Source organism: Onychomys torridus, chromosome 1 (assembly GCF_903995425.1).
Source record: "Onychomys torridus chromosome 1, mOncTor1.1, whole genome shotgun sequence".
Taxonomy (NCBI): domain Eukaryota; kingdom Metazoa; phylum Chordata; class Mammalia; order Rodentia; family Cricetidae; genus Onychomys; species Onychomys torridus.
The window spans coordinates 135,229,107-135,253,553 of record NC_050443.1 but is presented as its reverse complement, the minus strand read 5'-3'; the positions used below and the strand labels follow the sequence as shown (position 1 = coordinate 135,253,553).

Below are 24,447 nucleotides of genomic sequence, written 5' to 3'. Positions count from 1 at the left end.
TCTACTAGTGTCTTCTTCATTTTTTCTATTTCCCTCTTCAGATCTTGAATTGTCTCCCTTGCTTTTTCATGATTTTCTTTCAAGGATTTATTGTTTTCTTCTGCTTTAATTGTCCTCTCCTCTAGTTTTTTATAGCCGTTCTTCCCATTTTTTGTTTGTCTGTTCCTCTACTTTATTTTTGATTTCTTCTATGTAAGGCTCTAGCCTCTTCATGATGTTACTTATAAGGTTGTTTTCTTCTTCTTCTTCTTCCATTCCGTGATGTTCAGGTCTAGCTGTTGGAGCAGGGCTAGGTTCTGGTGATGCTGTATTGCTCTTGATTTTGTTGTATGTACTTCTGCCTTAACATCTGCCCATCTCCTCTTGGGTTCGTTCTTGGTCTTATCAGTGTACTTGGTCCAGACAGAGCTGACAGACTTAGGGAGCCTCTCTGTGGTCCAGATGGAAGCTCTGGTCCAGATGAGAGTGCTGGCTGGATAGGAGCTGGGGGCTGGACTCTGCGTCTCAGGAAGTCCCTGTGGTCTCCTTATCTTGTCCAGATGGGAGTTCCAGGGCAGGATGGGAGCTGGGGGCTGGTCTCTGAGTCTCAGGAAGTGGCTGGTGTCTCAGGCAAATGGGTGTGGGGGCAGGGTGTGGAGACTGCAGGGTCTGCCTGCAGTGTTGGAAAACGGGAGCCTTTCTGCACGGCCCGCGGAATGGCCGGAAACTGGGGCCAAGTTGGGCAGGTCCTCCCGGGATGGCTGGTGTCCAGGGGTTTCTTTGAGTTCTTAATCTTCCTGCCTCAAGCTCCTCTATTCCTAGATTACAGGTGTACCTTATCTATTTAGTATATAATTTATTGGGTTTTTGAAACTATATTAAGTTTGCATTTTTTACATTGATAATGTTCAATATTATGTAGCCACCACCTGAATATAATTACCGGCATTACAACATACCATGAAGAAACTATATATTTTAGTGCCAGTCCCTTCAGAAGGCTTTCTTTCCTTGTCTCTGACAACTAACTTCTTTTCTTTTTTTTCTTTTTCTTTATTCTGGGGTTAGGGATATGTCTCAGTAGATAGGAGCTTTTGATATGTATGCACAAGGACCTAAGTTCCAATCCCCAGAACCCACAAAGAAAAGATATGAATGCATGTCCCAGCAGGTGGATCCTAGGAGCTCACCGACCAGTTTGTTTGTTTTCCTTTTTTCACTTAGTATGATATCTTTGGGGTTCATTTACATAGAATGAACTTGTAATTATTTTTTATTGCCTAATTCTATTATGTGGCTGAACTACATTTTATGTGATAGTTCTTTAACTGACAGATAACTGAGTGCTTCTATCATCAGCCTACAATGAGTACTTGATATGAACATGGGCAAAGTTTTATTTGTATATGTGTTTTAAATTTTGGGGTTATGTACCTTGGAGTAGATTTATTGTCGTATGTGGTAACTGTTAATGTTTAACCTCAGGAGGAACTACCAGTCAATTTCTCAAAGCACACACATTTTACATTCCTACTACCAGTGAATGAAATTTTCAATTTCTCCTTATCTCCACAATACTAGCTATTATCTGTTCCTCTAATTATGCTATCTTAATAAAAAGTGGTATCTCAGCGTGGGGCTAATTTCTATTTATTGATGATTAATGATTTTAGACTGTAGCGCTAAGTTTCTTCAGTCCCACCTGGCCCCGTGGTCCTGCAGCCACTTATAATCATTCAGAGGCTTAATATTATTTACAAACTGTATGACCTATGGCAGGCTTCTTGCTACCTAGCTCTTTCATCTTAAATTAACCCATTTTTTTTTTTTTAATCTATGTTTCGCCACATTGCTGTGGTGTTACTGGTCTACTGGCATCTTGCTTCTCCTTCAGTAGCGACCAGTGTTTCTTCAGACTTCACCTTTCTCTTTGTGTGTGTGTCTCTCTCTCCTTGGATTTTCCCCCTGCTTCCAGGCTGCCTTGCCATAGGCCAAAGCAGCTTCTTTATTAACCAATGGAAACAACATATATTCACAGCATACAGAAAGACATCCCCCAACATTAGACTTTTTTCTGTATTTGTCCATTTTATGTTCATGTTCATACCTTGTTTGGAGAAATGACCTTTAAGCTTTCTCTCCCTTTTTATTTGATATGTCTTTTATACATTCTTGTTATATATCTTTTTCATTTTCTTTCTCTGGTGGGGCTCAAATTCAGGGCTATGTTTATGCTAGGCAAGTATTTACACCTAAACTATTGCCTCTCCCCAAGATTTTTATATATGGATGTATGTATAGGTATAGTTATGTATACATGTATGTATGGGTTTGGGGGTGCTAAGGATTGAACCCTGGGTACTTCACATTCTAGGCAAGTTTTATAACCACCCTTACAGGTAAAATAATGTTTTTTGTTTTTTTTTTTAATTTGGTACAGTTTCTTTTTATTATATCCCCTGTGGCAAATTTTTTAAAATCTTGACCTACTTTGATTTACTTAGACTTAGTTTGTTATGTATGCATTTTAGTATATCCAAGAAGTTTTACTTAACCAAGAGTTCAATGAATATCTTATATATTTCTATAAGTATTTTATGTTACCTCTTTAAATTTAGGTTATATGTCCCTCTTCAAGTGCAGATACCAAATACTAGCTATCATAGCATTTTAGTATAAAATTTAGCATGAATATTGCTCTTAGTGAAGTAATCTATTAAAATTCATACATAGGAATTATATATTTTTCTCTTAAATGATCTGAGTTATCAGAAATGCAAAGACAAATGTTTTACTATGTTTTATAATTTTCCAGTTTGACAAATTATTTAAAATTATATTGACTCCTAATTTCTATTCTTTTCTTTTATGCAGATTTGAAACTAAAATTGATTCATTTCATATTACTGGTTTACCAGATAATTCAAAAAAACCTCACCTACTATCTTCATTGGATGATATGTCACTCTTCCAAATTACATTCGAAACAAATCCTTTAGATGAAACAGTTGCTCAGAGGTGTATCATAGAGGCTGAACCTTTAGAGATAATTTATGATGCAGTAAGCATTTTCTGTATTACTAAGTTTGAGTGTATTTTCATTTGCTTTGAGTTTGTGTTTTATGTCAGTGTTGCTTATTTTATCAGAGGACAGTCAATAGTATAGTGGAGTTCTTCAGACCTCCAAAAGATGTCTACCTAGAACAACTCACTTCAGCAACTTTGACAAAACTTGAAGAATTTCGAGATAAAACAGCAACAGGTAAAGTAATTTATGAATTAAATAAAATATTAAAATTGGACTTTAAATGTATTTCTAGACTGGATATCGTGTGGTAGAAACTAATCTGGTGCTTTTGCCAGGTAGATATAACAATAATAATTTTTTTTACACAGAGCTTATATTTAATAATCACATTTAAGTTAATTGAAAAAAAATCATTTAGTTTTTTTAGATCTCTTTTTAAGTAGTAGGCTTCCTGTTTTCATTCTTTTACAATGAATTCTAGAATTTGGTAGATTAGGCTGAGAAATAAAAGTCCTATCTTCTTCTGTTCTCAAGGAGAATAAAAGGTGTCGTTATGTATTTATAAGGAATTTTTTTTGGTTTGAATTTGCTAATACATTTTCATGTTTGCTTATTATTTATTTGTGTTTATTCTTCTACTCTTTCCTAGAATCTCAGATTCCATTCATGGTTCAAATTCCTGAATTCTGTTCCAGCTCATGTAGTGGCATATCAGTAGAAGCCCAAAACAAAGTATTAAGTAAAGCCTCTTTTTCAGTCCATTCCTCTTATTTTGTAGAGACAGATAGATACTTACAAGTAAATGTGAATTCATTGTGTTTAAACCCAGTAGCCAGTCAGATTTAGATTTTTTTTTTAATCTTCAAGACACTTTCCTAAGTCTTATTACTCAACAAAAAGTACTAAAACAGTAAATGCCTGCTGTATAAAATTCAAATGTTACAAAAATATATTTTGGAAAGTGTAAGTTTCCCGCATTTTACTCTTATAATTTGAAGCTTGTTGTTCCTTTGCTATACTAGTAGAGTCATTCTGTTTCTTAGAATAAAAATATTCAGTATTCAGGCTGATTTCTGTAAGTTAGATCACAGCCTAGTGTTTACATCCAGATTCCAAGCCCGTAAAGACTACAGAATGAGTCCTTCTCTTAGAAACAATTATGAAAATATTTTTGAAGTTGGAAAGCTACTAATATTCTTAAGTTAATTTTTAGCATTTAATATATTTTTATTTTTTAGAAAACTAAAATGAACTTATTTTGGAATGGACTGATAGCTCTTATCTCTTTGGTTATTTTCTTTTTTCCCCTTCATTTTCTTCTTTATTAGTTTTGTTGCATTTGCCTCTATTAATTATTTACTTGTGTGTGTGTGTGTTTTTTTTCTTGTGACATTGTCTTCATCTTTGTAAATATTTCAGGTAAAGAAATAGAAGCATATCCATATTTATCCTTTTCTCTGACAAAAAAAAATGAATATAGGTTTTTGTTAACTCTCTTTTGAAGTGGATGATTCTCTAGTAAAGTTTGCTGCTAACTCTTTGACTGTCATCTTGTTGGGATGGAGAAGCACCAAGGAAACAGAACATAGACCTTTGAGTGTATATGTGAGGGTATTTCCAGAGAGGATTAGCTGAAGGGTGGAGACTTGCCCTGAATGTGTGTATCATCATCCCATTGTGCTGGAGGGCCACTTGAAATGACAGGCAAAAACCAGAAAGCCATTTGGTGGCCCCATGGAATAAAGGGAGAAACCAGTTATCACAGGCATTACATGTTTCCTGGGTATCATGATGTGAACTTCCCTGATCCATTTTTCTTCCACTTTCCTTTAGCAGAACAATAGTTCTTGATTTTCCTTTTAAGTCCATGGCCTCCTAGTTTCAGATTCTTGGCCACCTAGCAGTGTCAGGCATGGGTTCCATCTTCCAGAGTGAGCCTTAAGTCCAATCAGATAATGGTTGGTTTGTGCCACTATTGCACCAGCATATTTTACAGGTAGGTCACTATTGTAGATTGAAGGGTTGGTAGTATAATTTTCCCCTCCAGTAGTATGGAGAGTACCTTCCAGTAGGGGTGAAGGCTCTAATTAGGTACCCGCTCAACTTCTCTGTGTTCATTGAGATGTGGAAGTAAGTGTTGTTTTCAGCAGTGGGCCCTTACCATTAGTTTGTAGAAAGAAATAGCTTTGGCAATAGCCTGAGTTGTTTGTGGGTTTCCTTGGCCCCCTTTGGCCAACAACTCAATTAAATGTAACCCATTCTTGGCACTGGAGGTTTCACTTGGTGGAGAGAGATGTCTAGTTGGGACTTTGTTTCCCCCCATTATTTGGTGACTCTTTAGATTTTTTCATATATATTTAAAGAAGCTTCTCTTGTAATAGGTTTCTATATAACTCCTCAAATGGCCCTTGGTGTTAGCTGTCTGGCCTACATTCCCTCTCTTTCCTTCTTTCTCTCCCCCAATCCATTTAATCCTCCCATCCAAGTCTATCCCATTTCTTTCTATGCATCCTGTTTCCCTGTCCTTGGGAGATCTTTCTATCTCCATAGTTCCTTTCTCTATACCTAAGGCTGGCTATTCAGATAATAGCATACCTTTTGAATGCTTAAAAGCTAGCATCCATATAAAACAGAATATTTACCATATTTGTCTTTTGGGGTTTGGGTTATTTCACTAAGGATTATTTCTCCATCTATTTACCTGCAATTTCATGATTTCCGTTTTTTGTTTTTGTTTTGTTTTGTTTTTGTAATGGCTAAATATTATTCCTTTCATCTGTTGATGGACTTCTAGGCTATTTCCAATTTCTTGCTATTATGAACAGAGCAGCATTGAACAATATTTGACCAAGGGTCTCTGTAGTAGTCTGTTAGTCTAGATGTATCTTTTTATTGGGAAATAGAAACTATTGATGTTGAGACTTATCAATGAACAGTGCTGATTCCCAGTATTTTGTTTTGGTGGTGTGTATTTCCCTCCTTTTCATCTGCTGGTCTGAAATTATTACTGTTTTCTTGGCTGTGGGCAACCTCATCAGGTTGAAGTTTTCATTCTGGTGCTTTCTCTAGAGTCGGATTGGTATATAGACATTACTTGCTTGCTTATTTATTTATTCATTCATTCATTCATCTATCATCTATCTTATCTATCTATCTAATCATGGAATGTTTTTCCTTCTCCATTTAATGTGCTTAAAATTTTTGTTGGACATAGTAGTCTGGGCTGGCATGTGTGGTCTCTTTAGAGCTGTATTATTCTAATGGGTCTGTCTTTATATGTTATTTGGTCTTTTTTCTTGAAGCTCTTAATATTCATCTTTTGTTCGGTATGATAAATGTTTTGAATATTATGTGTTGTGGGGAATTTCTTTTGATCCTGTCTGTTTAGTATTCTAGATGCTTCTTTGATTGGCATCTCCTTTTTTAGGTTAGGAAAATTTTTATTCAGTGATTTGAATGTGCCCTGAGCTAGGTTTCATTTCTTTCCTCTATTGCTGTTATTCAGAGTTTTGGTCTTTCATAGTGTCCCAGATTTCTTGGAGGTTTTTAGATTTAACATTTTTTTTCTTGACCAAGATACCATTTTTTTCTACCTTGTCTTCAACCTGAGATTCTGTCTTCCCTGTCTTGTACTGTGTTTGTGAGTACAACCTTGCCTCTGAGGTTTTTGTTTGACCTCTTAAATTTTCACGTCAGTCTGAGTTTTCTGTAGTGATTCTGTTTATACTATCATGTCTTGAACTGTTTTCATATTTCATTCTACTCTTTGTGTTTTTACAGGTTTCATTAAGGGATTTATTCATAATCATCTTTAAAGTCCTTGAACATATTCATAATTGCTATTTTCAATTCTTTGTCTTATTCTTCAGCTATACTACATTTCTCAGGGTTCTGATTAGAGATATGTTGTCTTGGCCATTACTGTGTTTTTGTACTAGTGTCTAGGCATCTGGTTTTGTGACAACTGAGGTGATTTTAGGTATTGAATCTTGTTTTGTCTTTATTAGGTGGTTGTTCCATTCCTTGATTTCTGTTGCCCTCTCTGGACCTTAGGAATGTGTGATAGCTGTATGTTGCCTGAAAAAGGGTGCTTTTTCAGGTCAGTGGGTGGCAGAGAGGAATAGAGGTCTGCTAGTAGAAAAGGCTGGCAGGTATCAGGAAAGAGCTAAGTGGAATTTGTTCACACCTTGAAGTAGGGTTCCCAGGGAACTGGAGGTGTGATAGGAAGAGAGGGTTCTGGCAGTAGGTTGTCTGGAGAGACAGGGATGAAAGAGCTGGGGGACCCTGGGTATGAGCCCAGAATTGGAGTCTTCAGTAAATGAAATTTAGGTTGGAGGAGAGGTACCTGTGAGAAGTTGTTATTTGACTGAGGGCGACGCTGAAGATGGAGGACAGGAAGGATTCACTTAGGTGCATCCCTGCCAGATGTGGCCACTGTGGGTGTGTGGCAGAGAATATTTCTGAGTACAGATGGCTGACACAAAGGGATGAAGGAGCGAGGAAAGCTGAATCCACAGCAGGATTTGGAGGGGTCCTCAGGGATTGTAGTGAGGGGGAGAGACCTGGATGAGCAGCAGTCTGCTACAGGTCTGAGGAGATGGAAGATTGTAGTAGCGGACAGGAAGGAGGGTGGAAATTGCCTACTGGAGTCCAGGCCAAGTGTGGTCGATATAATTCTTAGTTTTAATCAACTTCACAATCCCATACTTATGCCAGATATAAAACTGAAATGTATCTACTCCATTCCATAGACAGAAGCTGAACAGTAATTGGAAGAGATGATGTTTGTATAATGAATTATTAGTGAGGGGTTGTCCTACTCATTTACAAAGGAACTTTGAAGGTGACAGGAAGAGCACTTACAAAGACTATTACAACTGAGATACTGTTCACTAGAAACCCATCTTTCCAAAGATTCAAGCCCAGTCCTTATTGGAGAAGGCAACAGCTCTGACTTACTAAATGGCTGTGTGGTTTCACATTGGTAAAACTTCCTGGAAATCTTTGCTCAGGTATGGGAAAGGCCTTCTTGGGACAAAGTCTCATTATGTGTATTTTATCCAAAACTACCTGAGGAGGTTCTGAAGAAAGGTGTTGTCTCTAAGTTACTTTTGGTCCTCCTATCCTGCCTGGTCTAATGTTGGAGAAAGCCTCACTGTTGCTGAGAGAACACCCAGGAAGTGATACCCTTTCCCTCCTGTGGTGTGGTGTCTTTGTTCTGTCTTCAGTGCTGAGGAAAAACATTTACAATCCTCAGATCCACCTTTATAAAGCCAGCAAGTGGGTGAATTTGGAGCCAGCCCAGTTAGGAAACAGATCATTAACAGACCCAAATGCTGTCAGAGCATTGAGATTGTTGGTTAGCCTGATTTAGTTTTGGAATCAGAACTAGAGAATGTCTTACTGAAGTAGTGTGAAGACCAGATAAATTAATATTCATGGTCCACCTAGCTTAAAGAGCCTTTGAGACAGTGGTCAACCTTGGAATATTTTAACTTGGGAAATGATTGGAGGAAATGTGAAGAACTGTGTTTTGAGTCTGTTCCTCTACTATGTCCAAAGTTTTTTGGATGATTGTCAGAATTCTTTGATGTATTACTCTGCATTTGTTTCTGGCCTTCACTTCCCCTTCTCTTACCATTTGAAGAACTTTTTACCTGAGTCTGCTTTAGATAGGTTATTGGAAATGCTAAGACCCTTTCTTCTCTCTATTAAGCAGTCTTGTATCACTTGCCTAGAGAGGACCTTTGGAATTTCTTTAAAATGACAATTTTTATATTTCTTTCTCATATTTTCAGGAAAATACATAGCTAGTATAGGCTACTTATTCTATACATATATAAGTATATATATATATTTTAAACAGTGTTTATCACCATTACCATTACTTTGAGACAAAAATCTTACTGTGTAGCATGGGCTAGCCTAAAACTATCCTTTATTCTCAGTCAGTCTCCCAAGTGCTGGGATTATAAATGCACCACCACACCTAGAAAATTATTATCAATTTAATTCTCTCTTTTTCTTTCACATGCATATCAAGCTAATGATTGCTGTATTTGATACTGGGTATCTATTTTTTAAAATATATTTATTTATTAAAATTTTTTTTCATTTTACATGCCAACCACAGTTCCCCCTCCCTCCCCTTCTCCCGCCTCCTCACCTCCCTCCCATTCTACCCCCATCCACTCCTCAGAGTGGGTAAGGCCTCCCATGGTAGTCAACAAAGTCTGGCATACCAAGTTGAAGGAGAGCCTAGCCCCTCCCAATTGTATCAAGACTGAGCAAGGTATCCCACCACAGGGAATGGGTTCCAAAAAGTCAGTTCATGCACCTGGGATAAGTCCTGGTCCTGCTGCCAGGGACCCCACAAACAGATTAAGCCACACACTGTCACCCACAGTCAGCGTGCCTAGTTCAGTCCCATGCAGGTTCCCCAGCTGTCCAGAGTCAGTGAGCTCCAACTAGCACCCATCAGCTGTCTCTGTGGGTTTCCCCATCATGATCTTGATCCCTCCTCCTCCTCCTCCTCCTCCTCCTCCTCCTCCTCCTCTTCCTCCTCTTCTTCCTACTCCTCCTTCTCCTCCTCCTCCCATTTATTGTATGGGGGAGGAGGTCTTAATTTTAGCTAAGGATCAAAGCCCGGGCCTTGAGCTTGCTAGGCAAGCACTCTACCATTGAGCTAAATCCCCAACCCCTCTCCTGATGTTTTACAATCTTGCATCTATCTAAGCTGTTAATGCCCAATATGCTGGATACACAGACAAGGAGCTTCCCTTAAGCATTCAGGAGTGTGGAATCTCAGGTATCTGGTTTTTAAGCTTTATTTTTCTCTGTTATTGTATATATATAATATATATACTTATTAAAGGTACTGGCTTTAATTTAAATATACATTCTTAATAAATCCTTAGTCTTAAAAATTATACTAAGTATACTGAATAAGTATAATAGATATTCCTACATTTATGCACTTTCTACAATAGGAAATAAAGGAATTCCAAATAGAAATGTGAGCTCTTCAAGTATTGAACTTTCTGAATCAGTTCTTTATAAAAGTTTTAAGACATTAATTACTTTTCTTCTCATCTCACATTCTGGTGATATTTCCTAACCTAGGCATAATCTGACAAAAAGAAATTACATCTGCTCTTGACCAGTGTAGCAGGGCTTACACACTAAATAAACTGGATCACATTATCCTTTTCAGTATATTATTTTTCATTAAAATTAAGGTGAAAAATCTGGTTGTGCTGGCTAGTTTTATGTTAACTTGACACATAGTAGAGACATATCTAGGAAGAGGGACTCTTGATTGAGAAAATGCCTCCATAAGATTGGCCTAGAGGTAAGTCTGTGGGGTATTTTCTTGATTGGTGATTTGTGTAGGAGGGCCTAGCTCACTGTGTATGGTGCCACCCTTGGGCAGTTGGTCTTGGGTGCTATAAGAAAGAAAGCTGAGCTATCCATGAGAAGCAAACCAGTCCTCCATGACTTCTGCTTTGGTTCCTGCCCTGACTTTCCTTCATGATGGACTTTGACAAGAAGTATAAACCCCTTTCCTCACCAAGTTGCCTTTGGTCATGGTGTTTTAACACAGCAACAGAAATGCTAAATACGACACTGGTTAAATAATTCATTTGTAGTTTTTGTCTTTGTGGAGCTAAGTATCTTTCTACCCAGCTATTATATTCTAAATTGTTATAGATCAGAGTGTCTTTTATTTGCTTAAGCTGACTTTATGACTTTGTAGATAGAATATAAATAATTAGGCTTACAATATGATACTGCACTTAGGAAAATAAATTAGATGAACTTGATATGCTAATTATATGCATAGGAATGAATTTATTAGCATATGATGGCCTAAGTGAATGAAATATCTAAGTAATAGAGAAACTGGATTTGTTGCCTTTCCTGGTTTACATGTGATTTTGTGGACAATGAATTAATGACTGAGGTGTTTTCACTGTCATAAAATTAGGCTTTGTATCGCTGTTCAGTATGGTAGGAATAGATGTTATTAGATTTGTGAATTGTGAAGAAGCTATACAAATTCTAATAGCAGATACAAGTAAATGCTTTCTATCATTTTTTTAAAAGGTTTGTATTTTTCCCTTCATTTCACCTATATTAACTATTAACTATCTGTTTTAAAAACTTTTTTTTTTTTGGTGGCTGTAGATATGGATCAATTGATAATGCTTGCTTCACAAGCATGAGGACATGTGTTTAGATACCCAGAACCCATTTAAAAGCCAGATGTGATTTTGTACCCCTGTAATCACAGCAATAGTGAGATGGAGTGGGGGAAAAAGATGGCACCTTAGAAACTAACCTAGCCTATCTGGTCGTGATACAGGCCAGTAAGAGACCCTGCCTCAAAAGGGGAAGTTGTCTGTGGATCAATAGCAGAAATTGCCCTCTAACCTCTTCAACCAACGTGCTATGCACCCATTCTCATCCCAATGGCTCAGAGGATTAAGAGCCTTTTATGGTCTTCTAGAAGACTTGAATTCAGTTCCCAGCACCACTTGAAACTCTAGCTACAAGAAATCCAGCATCCTTTTCTTATCTCCATGGGACCTGCAGGCACATATTCACACTGACATATAAACATAAGTGAAAATAAAAGATTTTTGAACTCCCTCCCCAAAGCCCCCATTTATTTTTTGGGGAGTGGTGGTGGTGTACTAATTCTGTTCTTTTATTAGTTTTATGTGTATATTGACAAGTAAAAGATGTAAACTTATATTATATTGTAAATTCTATTTTTGGTTTGTATTTTTTGTTTTTTGACACTGGGTCTCACTGTGTAGCCCTGAATGGTTGAGAACCAAACTTGTAGAGCAGGCTGTCCCTGAACTCACAGAGATCAGCCTCAATTGCCCCAATAAAGGTGTGTGCCACCGCACCTGGCTTTTCTCTAAGGTATGTTAAAATCAATACTGACTTTATGGAATTTTAAATTGCATTGTCAATTCATGTTTGTTGATTCTCTGCTTCATTTTCATAAAGTAAGTTGTGAAAAGTATTCATTGCAAGGATTTAATCTTTTTGCAGGTTTGCTGTATATTATTGAAACACAGAAAGTTCTTGATCTCAGAATTAATGTGAAGGCTTCATATGTTATTATCCCACAACATGGAAATTTTAGTCCTACATCAAATCTACTTCTCTTGGATCTTGGTCATTTAAAGGTATACACTAACAATGTTTGGTTGATATGTCATTTGTGATATTCTTTTGTTTTAAATGTACTTTGATTTTTTATTAAGATTGATTTATTTTTATGTGTGAGTGTTTAACTACATGTATGTAGTTATACCAGATGCATGTACTGCCTAAGGATGCCAGAAGTGGGTCCCAGATCTCCTTGAGCTAGAGTTACAGGTTGTTGTGAGCCACCATGTGGATACTGGGAGCTGAACTCAGGTCCTCTGCAAGAGCAGCAGGTGCTTTTAACTGCTGAGCCATCTCTAGCACCAGAATATACACTGATTTTTAGATAGTTCAATTTGGTTTATTGATGTTTAAATAAATAGCAGTACAAGGATTTGAGAAACAATACTTGTGGTTAGTGAATAAAGTTTCATTTCATCGGGTAGTTCTTTTTCCTTCCTGTATTTTCAAAACCTAAATTTTCATTTTAACATTACAAGCTAGTGATAAATGTTAAGAATTGTATTTATAGACTTTTTTTCCATACTTAAGTTTTTTACTCTTCAATTTAAATCTTATTTGATTAAGTGTACAGAATGGGGACAGTTTTGGAAGTAATCTTACTGAAGTTTTTACATATATAAGTTGAGTAGAAACGTTCTTTTTAGATTTCTACATCTAAACCATTCAGTATAGTACCCATTAGTGTCATGTAATTATTAATAATATAAAGTAAAAGAACCTGGAAACAACCTAGATGCCCTTCAACTGAAGAATGGATAAAGAAAATATGGTACATATACACAATGGAGTACTACTCAGCAGAGAAAAACAGTGACATCATGAGGTTTGCAGGCCAATGGATGGATCTAGAAAAAATCATCCTGAGTGAGGTATCCCAGACTCAGAAGGACAAACATGGTATGTACTCACTCATAGGAGGATACTAGATGTAAAACAAAGATGACTAGACTGCTACACAACTCCAGGGAGGCTACCTAGAAAACAGGACCCTAGGAAAGACCCAGGGATCACCCAATGACAGAGAAATGGATGAGATCTACATGAACAACCTGGACAACAAGGGGGAGTAATGAAGGGCAAGATTTGAGGGAAAGAAAGCTTAGGGGATCAGGAGATCCCAGCTGGATCAAGAACAGAAAGGGAGAATGAGGAATAACAGACCATGATAAATGAAGACCACATGAGAACAGGAATAGGCAGAGTGCTGGAGAGGTCCCCAGAAATCCACAATGACATATCCTCTGTAGACTGCTGGCAATGGTCGAGAGAAAGCCTGATCTAACCTAGTCTGGTGATCAGATGGCCAAACACCCTAACAGTCGTCTTGGAACTCTCATCCAATAACTGATGGAAGTGGATGCAGAGATCCTCGGCCAGGCCCCAGGTGGAGCTCCAGGTGTCCAACTGTCCAGAATGAGGAGGGACTGCAAGAGCGTGAATTGTTGAATCCAAGATTGCAAAAAGCACAGGGACAAATAGCCAAACGAATGGAAGCACATGAATTATGAACCAAAGGCTGTGGAGCCCCCAGCTGGATCAGGCCCTCTGGATTAGTGAGACAGTTGAATAGCTTGATCTGTTTGGGAGGCTCCCAGGCTGTGGGACCAGGACCTGTCCTTAGTGCATGAGCTGGCTGTTTGGAACCTTGGGCTTACACAGGGACACATGCTCAGCCTGGAAGGAGGGGACTGGACCTGCCTGTACTGAATCCACGAGGTTTAAATGAGTCCCCAGGGGTTTCTTCGTCCTGGAGGGCATGGGAATGGAGGGGAGGGCCTGGGGGGGTGGGTGGGAGGGGGAGGACAGGGGAACCTATGGCTGATGTATAAAATTAAAACACATAATTTAAAAAAAAGAAAAATTAATTAAAGATAAATTCAACTTTTGTTATGTGCTTATGTACTAGTCAGCTGGTTAGTGGCTGCTGTGATGGACAGTCCAGATGCAAAGTATTTTTATCATCATTACCATTCTGCTGCTCACAGCCATTAAATGTAGAATACCTCCAGAACTCTGCAGATAGCTTTGGATACCTAAGAACTTTGTTCTTTTCCTGTTACATTGTACTTTGTATTATAGATATAATTAAGTTTACTGTTAATTATTTAATTTGATTTTGATTATGAAATTATTTCAAAGCCAATTTAAGAAGAATATAAGGATTAAAAGTTTTAAATATTTAATTTTGTGACATGAGCTAATTTGTTTTACCTGTTATCTAAAATTTATTACCTTTTAGAGATAATATTTTTAAAATATTTTAAATTTATTTATATTTTTATGTGTATGGATATTTTGCCTGCATTAGATACCTGCTCACTATTTAAGCGCTTGGCGCCTGCACAGGCCTAAAGGAGGTATTGGAAGTGATTGTGAGCTGCCACATGGGTGCTAGGAATCAAACCCATGTCCTTTGGCAGAGCAGTCAGTGCTATTAACCACTGAGTCATTTCTCTGTTTGTTTTTGAGACAGAGTCTCACTAGGTAGCCTTGGTAGCCTAGAACTCACTGTGTAGACCAAGGTAGCCTTGATCTCAAAGAGATCTGTCTGCTTCTGCTCTCCTGAGTGCTGGGATTAAAGGCATATGCCACTATGCCTGGTGAGATAATCATTTTTGACAGTCTACTCCCCATGAGCTGTATGAAACAAAGTAAAAAATGTATATATATGCATGCATGCATTTACATTTAAAGAAAAAATTGTATACTGCTTTCAAGTGATCTCTGATTATTTAAGAAAAAAAGAGTGTGCATAGTATTCCATGAAAGGGGAGATAGCTAAAAAAAATATGGCATGCTTGGAACTACATAACAGACAGAGGTATAAACCCTGTTCTTTTATTATATAGCTACTAAAAATCTGCTATTAGACGATAAAAACATACATGAGCCACATTTTTTTCGTGGTCTTGTTCCTAATTAGTTTTCTTTGGATTTTAAAGTTTTTGTAAAGTTATATTATTTTCTAGCACTATCTTGGTTCCCCTCTTTTGATATAAATAAATTAAAAAATATAACTCACTATATGAGTGTCATTTTATACCTATCTTTGTTGTACATCTCATGGATAAAGATATTTTCAATAGTCGTGTATGTCTGTCTGTGAATTTATCCTGTCCTATTATATTTTTATGTTTGAGAGCTAAGAGTAATTTCATTTTGAAGTACTTTGCATGATCTTATCTATTAAAATTAACCTTAAGGTGACAAGTAAAAGTCGATCAAGATTACCAGAAATGAAACTAAGTGGGGCCAGCCTTGAAGACATAATGCATAGAGCTTATGATTCTTTTGATATTCAGCTTACAAGCATACAGTTGCTTTACAGCAGAGTGGGTAAGTATGAGAGATGTAATGATGGATTTTTTTTTTAAACCAGTGATTAAGTAGGCTTTTTAGACACTCTGAAGATATGCCTGAAGACTTTCCCTCTACATGATTGGAACCTTCCTGTATTTGAGTTAAAATTTGCAGTTAATATTGCATAGTGAATGAAAGATAGTTGATTGAGAAAGTGGACCACCTTAAGCACAATCCCATTGCTTCAGAATAGCCATTCATTGAGATATATGACTGAATACGTGTGCTTGATTAGCTGTGTTAATCCAGCTGAGTGATTGATTACTCTAGCTGAGTAATTTAGTGAGTGATTTATTTCTAAGTTAATTACAATGATTTTATTTAAATACAAAAACAAATATTGACTACTAACTAAACAAAAAATGACTACTAATGTTTTCCTGGTTTGAAACCAGGAAATTTTGTTACCCAGTTCATCTAACTAAAACTTCATCTTAGCTCGATGTGTGTGTGTGTGGGGGGGGGCAGCAAACACTTGCTCATTAGGCAAAGCTGGTTACTCAGTGAGCTCTGTTCATTGCCACTTTCCTAGTGCTGGGATTTCAAGCATGAACCACTATGCCTGTCTTTTTTTTTTTTTTTTTTTCTTTAAGTGGGTACTGGGAACCAAACTCAGGTCCTCATCCTTAATGGGCAAGCATTACTAAATGAGTTATCTCCCTAGACTGGCTACATTTACTTCGAAGGCTCTAAATTAACTATTCATTCACTCACTCACATGTTACTGTTAACATTGCAGTGAATGTTTCAGGTCATATGTTTTGTAGCTCTAGCTATGAATTTCAGCTTTTGCCTTAGCATTTTGACTATAGGAAAGTTTTGATCTTGTTTTCTAAAATGTAATGATTACAGTCCCCGGGAGAATTAAAGTTCTTCCTAGAACAGTGCTAATTAAAAAGATGGAGCTCTAGGAGTCCAATTGGCGAGAAAGAGGAGGGATTGTATGAGCGAGAATTGTTGAGACCAAGATTGAAAAAGCACAGGGACAAATAGCCAAACTAATGGAAACACATGAATTATGAACCAAAAGCTGTGGAGCCCCCAACTGGATCAGGCCTTCTGGATAAGTGAGACAATTGAATAGCTTGAACTGTTATGGACACACCCAGGCAGTGGGACCCAAACTTGTCCTTAGTGCATGAGCTGGCTGTTTGGAACCTGGGGCTTATGTGGGGACACTTTGCTCAGCCTGGAAGGAGGGGTCTGGACCTGCCTGTACTGAATCCACCAGGTTGAGCTGAATCCCCAGGAGAGTCTTGGCCCTGGAAGAGATGGGAATGGAGGGGGAGGGGCTGGGGGGAAGGCGGGGGCAGGAGGATGGAGGACAGGGGAACCCATGGCTGATGTGTAAAATTAAAACACAAATATCGGTATAAAAAATAAAATTTGAATAAAATTTAAAAAATCTTGAATAAATGGTAGCATTTATTAGTAATTATCAAACGTACTTAACATTTATCTGCCTTTTTCATTTATAGTGACATTGTTTTGGTGGTAGAATATCTGCTTGGCATAGTGATTGCTAATGGATATACTGTATGTTTGACTAAAAATATGCTGCCTTTTAAAAAAAACAGGCCTTTTTCTTTTATAATAGGGCATAGTATTATAAAGCAGCTTAGGGAAAAAAGAATGGAAATGTAAAGACTTGCTGATTGTATGTCCTTTAGATAATTTAGGTTTTGTATGTTATAAAGATTATACTAATAATAAACATGAACGGTTTCTGTGATTAGGTGATAATTGGAAAGAAGCACGGAAGCTCAATGTATCTACACAGCATATTTTGACACCTATGCACGTCAATATAGAACTCTCTAAAGCCCTGGTTTTCATGGATGTCAAGATGCCCAAGTATGTATTACACACTATCCTTTTAACGTCATTGTAGATGTTCTCAGTACATCTGTAATGGAAGAAATGCTATAAATCATTGAGTTTATTATATCTATACACATACCGTTTGCCACTGATGGCATTTTTAATAAGTAGTTCATTGGCATCTTAGTAAATTCACATTATTATGCAGCCATCATCACCATCTATCTCTAGAACTTTAACAATGTTTCAAACTGAATTTCATACTCACTAAATAGTATTCCATTCTACTCTGCCTTTTGCCCCTTTGCTTCCAAACCCCCTTTATATGTTACCTTTATGAATTTGATGGTTTTAGGTACTGGATAGAAGTAAAAATCATTTAATATTTGTCATTTCTTATCTATATTACTTCACTCACAGTGTACTTAGTATTCATCTATGAAATATATGATGAATAGTGTTTTCTAGTTCTCTTTTAAAAACAAAATTTTTATTGATTCCTGCCTGGTTCTATCCATTCTTGAAAGTAGGGTGGAAGTTTACAACTATTGCTAAAAAGTCTCTTTCTTCCCCTTAGTTCTTTTAGTATTTAATTCACTGAACTCTGATGTTTGGTATGTATATGTTCTTAATTCTTAACATATTTTTGTTAAATTTGTTCTTTTATTTCATTAGAAAGCATTCTTTTAAAAACCTTCAGTAATGGTTTTTGACTTGGAATCTTTTTCACTGCAGGCATCCCTCTCTTTTGTTGATTGTTTAGGATAACTATTTTAATACTTATCTTTTTGTTTGTTTGTTTTAACTTTTATAAATTATTTTATTTATTATTGTAATTAGATCTTCATCAAAGTTGTCTTTTCACCATCTGTTTTATTAATGTGAAACTGTAGTAATAAGCTAAAGTTGGCTGCCTAGGGAACAATAATTGTATATTCAGTTTAAAAGAGTATTTGTCTTAAAATGCAAGATTTGAGCCATGCAATTAAAATGTAAAAAATGAAATTAATTTCAAAAGTGAAAATACTTTGCCATTTGAGGCTGGAATGTTTCAGCTTCTTAAAGGAAAGCAGAGATCCTATTATACAGCTCCCTTGCAAGAAGGAATTCAGAGTTACAATTAACATGGAAATCATGTACCAGACTTGTGTAGAGGATTCTTCAGCATAGTTTTTTCCAGCAGTTAATTAACATAGTATCCTGGTAAGTGTTTCTTCTTGGTAGCTTCACCTTCCCACATCATGGAAGTACAAGTTCGCACATATGCATAACATGATGCTGGAAAATAAGATATAAATTAGATTTCTAAATTTCGGTTCTAAGTCTCCTTGTCGATACCAATAGATAAGTATGCAGGCAGTAATACTACTCAAAGAGATGCAGACAGCAAAAAATACATTCAGTGATTTGGGAGGTAGCTGAGGGGAAACAAAAGCACCGATGAGTGTCACTAGAATCAACAAGGTGGTTAAGCTGCCCACAACTAAATTGGCAGACCAGAGGTCTGTTGTCCTGGCCACTGGTCCTGTAGGTCCGGGCAGTAAAATCCTCCATGTTTGGGTTGCTTCTCGACCCTAGCCGTTCAAAAGGGAGTCCGCATCATCTCACCAAGTCAGGACGCCTGCCCCTCATGGCACATGCAGGGCCCTGGCCCTGGGGGTTGGGGGGGGGGGACAGGAAATCCTGATGGGACGACTGTCACTTCCCAGGGCCGCAACTGCCCTGCCTCAGCCCTGCTGTCCTCATCACCAGTGGCTTGGTGTCTCTGGGCTCTCCAATACTTACCTTTTGACATAAATATTTTCTTTAAAGTGAATCTTCTGTCATGATAGCATATAGTTGGATCTTTTTTTTTTCTTTTTTAATCCTGTCAACTGATGTCTTTTGATTGAGAAGTTTAAAACACTTATATTTACACACTGATATGGAAGGACTTGTTAGTTTGTTTTCTGTATGTTTTATGGTTTGTTTTCCCTCATTTCCTCTGATGGCCATTCTTTGTGTTTGGTAGATATTTGTTCCAACATGTTTTAATTACTTTCTCATTTCCATTTTTGTATACTTTGCAAATGTTTTATTTTGTTACCATAGAGATTAAATATAATATCTTAAACCTTTTACCATTTGCTTAAAATAGTACCACGTTAGTCTCATTTACAAGCAACATCTACTTTTTCTGTACCAATTAGCATAGACTTATTTTTATGTCTTAATTTCTGTAGAAAATAAAAAGTAGTCAAAGCCCAAATCAAAGCCAAAACCTTTTTTATGTTTGTCCATGAAGTTACCTGTACTATGATGGTTAACTAGACAGATTTAAGACAATAAAAGTAAGCCTGCTATGTAGTAGATAACATTTTGATGCCTAGCCTGTTCACATTGTGCATCTTGCATATTTAAGAAAGGAAAAGGTTTTGATGTATCAATTGAATTGATCTGCAACTAAGTAATTAAGTTAAACCACATTGTATGGAAATGATTACAAATACTTAGGTTATTACAAATAAAACTTAGGACTTTTCTGAAGGAATTCACTTACATTTTTAGAAACCAATGTTTGACAACCAAAGTGTATAATTTGAAAAAAATCAATTTTAGGAAAAAATGGGGGTAAAACCAATGAGTTAAAACATTCTGTATGAGGATCATACCTTTAAAAAAAATTCTTGTGTGAGTGTGTATGCACATGAATGTTTGTTTTCTTTTGCTTTTGGCTTTTTGAGACAGGGTTTCTCTGTGTAGCTTTGCACCTTTCTTGGATCTTGCTCTGTAGACCAGGCTGGCCTTGAACTCACAGAGATCCACCTGGCTCTGCCTCCCGAGTGCTGGGATTAAAGGCGTGCGCCACCACCACCTGGCGCACATGAATGTTTGTACATGTGTGTGGAAGCCAGGACGAATACACAATGATGGCATATACATACTGTAATGATCGTCACATAATACATAACTGGTAATTAATATATCATCTGTGTTTGGCAAACACTAGAGAAACAATAAATGAAGTAATATTGGAAAATAGGTCTCTGAAAGTATTAGGGCTGGTCCATCTAGGGTTTATAAGGTAAGATGTCATTTGTGGTTTTAAATATTAGTTGAATTTAAGGGTTTCTGTCTACTTCACTTTATATTTGTTTTGTTTTAGGGATGGGGTAGGTGCTAAGCATTGAACTCAAGACCTCCTGCTTGCTCAGCAAGCCTTCTGTCACTGAGTTCCCATTTCCCAGTTCCCCATTCTTTGTTAAGTAGTGTACTTAAACCAGAAGGAAAATTAATCTATATACTCTGTATTCTCCATATACTCTATAATGATTCCTGTCTCACAAAATAGATTCAAGATTTCTGGAAAATTACCTCTTGTTTCATTACGAATCTCGGATAAAAAACTTCAAGGGATTATGGAATTGTTTGAAAGCATTCCAAAACCTAAACCCATAACGGATCTACCTGCCCCTGCCAGATCATTCCAGGTAAAGTCTTTTTTATAATGAAATATTAAATTGAAAAATAGATTTCAAAGTAGTAGATGAAATTACCACAGGTGAAATTACTTACAGACATTTTAATTTTCAGCAGAATTGCCTCTTTTACCTAATATCTCCGTGATGCCCTTTTTTATTATGAGTATTTAAAATTATGGGGAAAACCACTACTTTGAACTTACTTGTACAAGTATTAGGTTATACCTCTGTCCATTAGATAAATTCCTAACTGGAATTGTTGAGGAAGTATTGTAAATTTTAAATTTTGATGAATTTTGTCAACTTTCCTCTCTGGAGTATTAATTTATTAACAGTGAATGAGTCTTTCTCTGCTCTAATTAGTCTTGAGTGTTAGCCGTTTTTAATATTTTACAATATGAATATATTGCCTTTTGTATTTAATTTGTGTATCGTTTAAAGAATATGTTTGCCTAAGTTTATTGACTGCTTGAATTTCACTTTTTTGAACTGTTATTATTGTGAAATATATGTACATATTATGGTTTTCTAATTATGGAAATTTATTGGTCATTTGGAATTACTTTTTCACATTTGATTTTTAGTGCACATGTAAATTTATTTTTATTGTGAATTTTTATTTATATATAGCCATTTTCTCACACCTTTGATTTTGATTATTATATGATTTTTCTCTTCCTAAAATACTTTAAGAAAGGAAATATCTAATCTAATTTTTTTTTAATTTCCATACTCTTGGGTTATTTGTAAATCATTAAATTTTCTACTTTTCAAATAATTTACAATTAGGAAAAAATAGCAAAATGAGTTTGTGGAATCCCCATTCTCCATTCCATTTGATAGTGAACTGCTGATATACTGTCCCGTTATTCCTGACCACTTTAGTGTTTTACAGTATTTTTTCTGCTTTGATGTTGAGCTTTGTTTTATTAACTCTGTTGAAGAACATGTGTTTTGAATTTTGATGAAATAATATTTATTATTTTCTTTTTGGATAAAGCTTTTAAATGTGATATCCCTGAAACCTTCACCTAATAATGAAATGGAGAGATTTTTTCCCTGTGTTTCATTCTAAAAATGCAGTAGTGTTAGAGTTACTTTATAAGTGTATGTGAATTTTACATTAATATTTTAATGTAATCTTTTAATATCCTCAGTCTAGTTTTACCTCTGTTTTTCTAATTATATCAGTTTCATTTTTTATATATTTTTTCCCCTTTGCTGATTCTATATACTTGTGTCTGTTTCTTTTCTTTTTCAGTGACTGCTGTCTACCTATTGCATTTATATCTTTTTTTTTTTTTTCAGTAGAACTCTGTCATAATTATACAGTAGTTTCATAATAAGTACTTTAAATAGGCAGGGTAAGTTTTACAGTGTTTTTTTTTTTTCAAATAGCTTTGGTAATTTTACTTTTATAATCAAGTTGTCAATTTCCATCTAAGTCTTGGTGAGTTTGGTAAGGATAGTATTATTTACTAAATAATGCTGTTGAGAATTGAAATCTTAGCACTATTATATCTTCCAGTTCACTCTAAAAGTATATTTTTCCAGTATGTCATTTTAGTGGTTTAGGGGGAAAGGTTATAACTTAAACATGTACTTACTACATATATTTTGTTAGGTTTATACTTACTGTTTGGGCTCTGATTGTGTTCCCTCTGAATTCATATATGGAACCTTAATCCCTGTACCTATATCTTAAATTGTGACTGCTTTAGAAGTAGGGACTTTAAAACAGTGATTAAGTTAAAATAAGACCATTAAGGTAGGCCCCAATTTGGGACTGATTGGTGGCTTCATAAAAGGAAATTAGGAATAAAAAGAGACACCAGAATACATGTACACACAGCAAAGGCCAAGTGAGGATGCAGCAAGAAGGCGGCTCTTTGCAGGATAAATGTAGATGCTTCAAAAAACTTGTTTTATAATACCTTAATCTTGACCTTCCTGCCTCCAGAATTATAAGAAAATACTTTCTGTGGTTTTAACCCTTGACTCTGTGATTTTTTTGTTATGATAGCCCTGGCAGTCTCATGCAGATTTTGGTACCAAGAAAGTGAGTTCTTGCAGTAGTAACACTTGAAACTGGCATTAGAAGTGTGTAACAATTGAAAGAATTTCAAGGCACGTGTTAGAAAAATCCTACATTCTCATCTTGAAGAAATTATTTCTATAAACACGTTTAAAAGTTCCTTCTGGTGAGGACTATAATAGAAACTAAAAACATGTTTTTTAATATCTTAAACAAAAATCCTTATTATAAATTGGCAGAAATCTGGCTGAGCTGTCTTCATTTTTTGTGGAATGTAGAATGTATAAGTGATGAACTTGAATAGTTAGCTGATGTGATTATTAAACTATGAAGAGTATGATATATATTTTTTTCTCTTTGTTATTAGAACATTGAGAGGTGTAATGAAAGAAACAAAAACAAAACCACTGTGTGTATAAAAAAAGAACCAAAACTTAAAGATTTGGAAAATGGTTAGTTTATCCATAATGCAAAAAATAAGAGCATGTTATTTGAGGGGTATCAGGAGTGTTCTGAGATGATTTGATTAAAGAAATTATGTCATATATTCAACCATTCATCTCAGAAGCTAGGGATAAAAGGGATGTAATTTAGAATGCAAAACTAATCAATTCATCATATTAACAGACTAAAGGAACAAAGTACAAAATTATTTTAATACATTCATGCCTAATTCAGCTAAACATGCCTCACTTGGACTAAAGGGAACAGAAAGGGAGCAAAATGAAGAAAGGTGTTGAACTTTAAAAATTCAGTAGAACATGAGAGTACTGCTGAAGAGCTGCAAGCACGCGTTATCCTTGAGCAAAAGAGGAGGAGAGTCCTGCCCTCTGGGTGGTTCTGAGATCATCATGTGTCACAAACCCATTGGAAGAAGCAATCTCATTACCAGTGGACTGGATTGCTGCTGACTAGGACCTACAGACAGGGCTCCATTTAGTCTTTTCTTATTGAATATGATAATGTAGGCTTCTCTTGGACATTCTTTTCCAAATTAACAAATTACCCTCTATTTCTAGTTCTCTGAGCATTTCTCTGTGATAGATATTGGGATGTTATTTCTGAATCTATTAAAATAATTTTGTACTTTGTTCCTTTAGTCTGTTAATATGAAGAATTGATTAGTTTTGCATTCTAAATTACATCCCATTTTGATAAATCCTGTATATTGTCTGTTTGATAATAACATGGTTGAAAGTCTTTTATCCTAAGTTTGGTTAGTATTAAAAATATTTTAAATTTCAGACTTGGTCTTCTTCTGTTTTTTTCTTTGAATGTTGAAATTTTTTTTAGATTTTTTTCAATTGAGCATTCTTACTCATAAAATTCCAAAATGCTTCAAAATCTGAACCCTTTTGAGCATCATATCACTGATCAGAAAGCTTCAGATTTCAGAAAAGGGAAGCGACTAGCATGAGGGTGAGGTATGTAGAAGATGATACCTGGGGAATGAAAAACATCAAAATGTATATATGTCTATGAAAATATAATTATAGCCATATTTTATATTGTGAATATACCCTATAAAGTGTAAACATTTTTACTGGTTTATGCATTTGTCAGTTACTAAGAAA

The 24,447-nt window shown here is 36.0% G+C and overlaps 1 protein-coding gene and 1 pseudogene across 3 annotated transcripts in view; one reads left to right on the top strand and one right to left on the bottom strand.

The window, feature by feature from the left end:
* The window catches only part of Vps13a (vacuolar protein sorting 13 homolog A), a 215,148-nt gene that overhangs the window by 42,616 nt on the left and 148,085 nt on the right, over positions 1-24,447 (top strand). For all 3 annotated transcript variants that reach the window (XM_036206892.1, XM_036206900.1, XM_036206909.1), the window contains exons 18-23: positions 2,854-3,040; positions 3,127-3,241; positions 12,074-12,210; positions 15,400-15,532; positions 17,293-17,410; positions 20,709-20,847. In XM_036206892.1, the coding sequence (XP_036062785.1) occupies positions 2,854-3,040; positions 3,127-3,241; positions 12,074-12,210; positions 15,400-15,532; positions 17,293-17,410; positions 20,709-20,847 (829 nt within the window). The remainder of the gene's footprint in view (positions 1-2,853; positions 3,041-3,126; positions 3,242-12,073; positions 12,211-15,399; positions 15,533-17,292; positions 17,411-20,708; positions 20,848-24,447) is intronic.
* Positions 18,604-18,931, bottom strand: LOC118596160 (annotated as a pseudogene).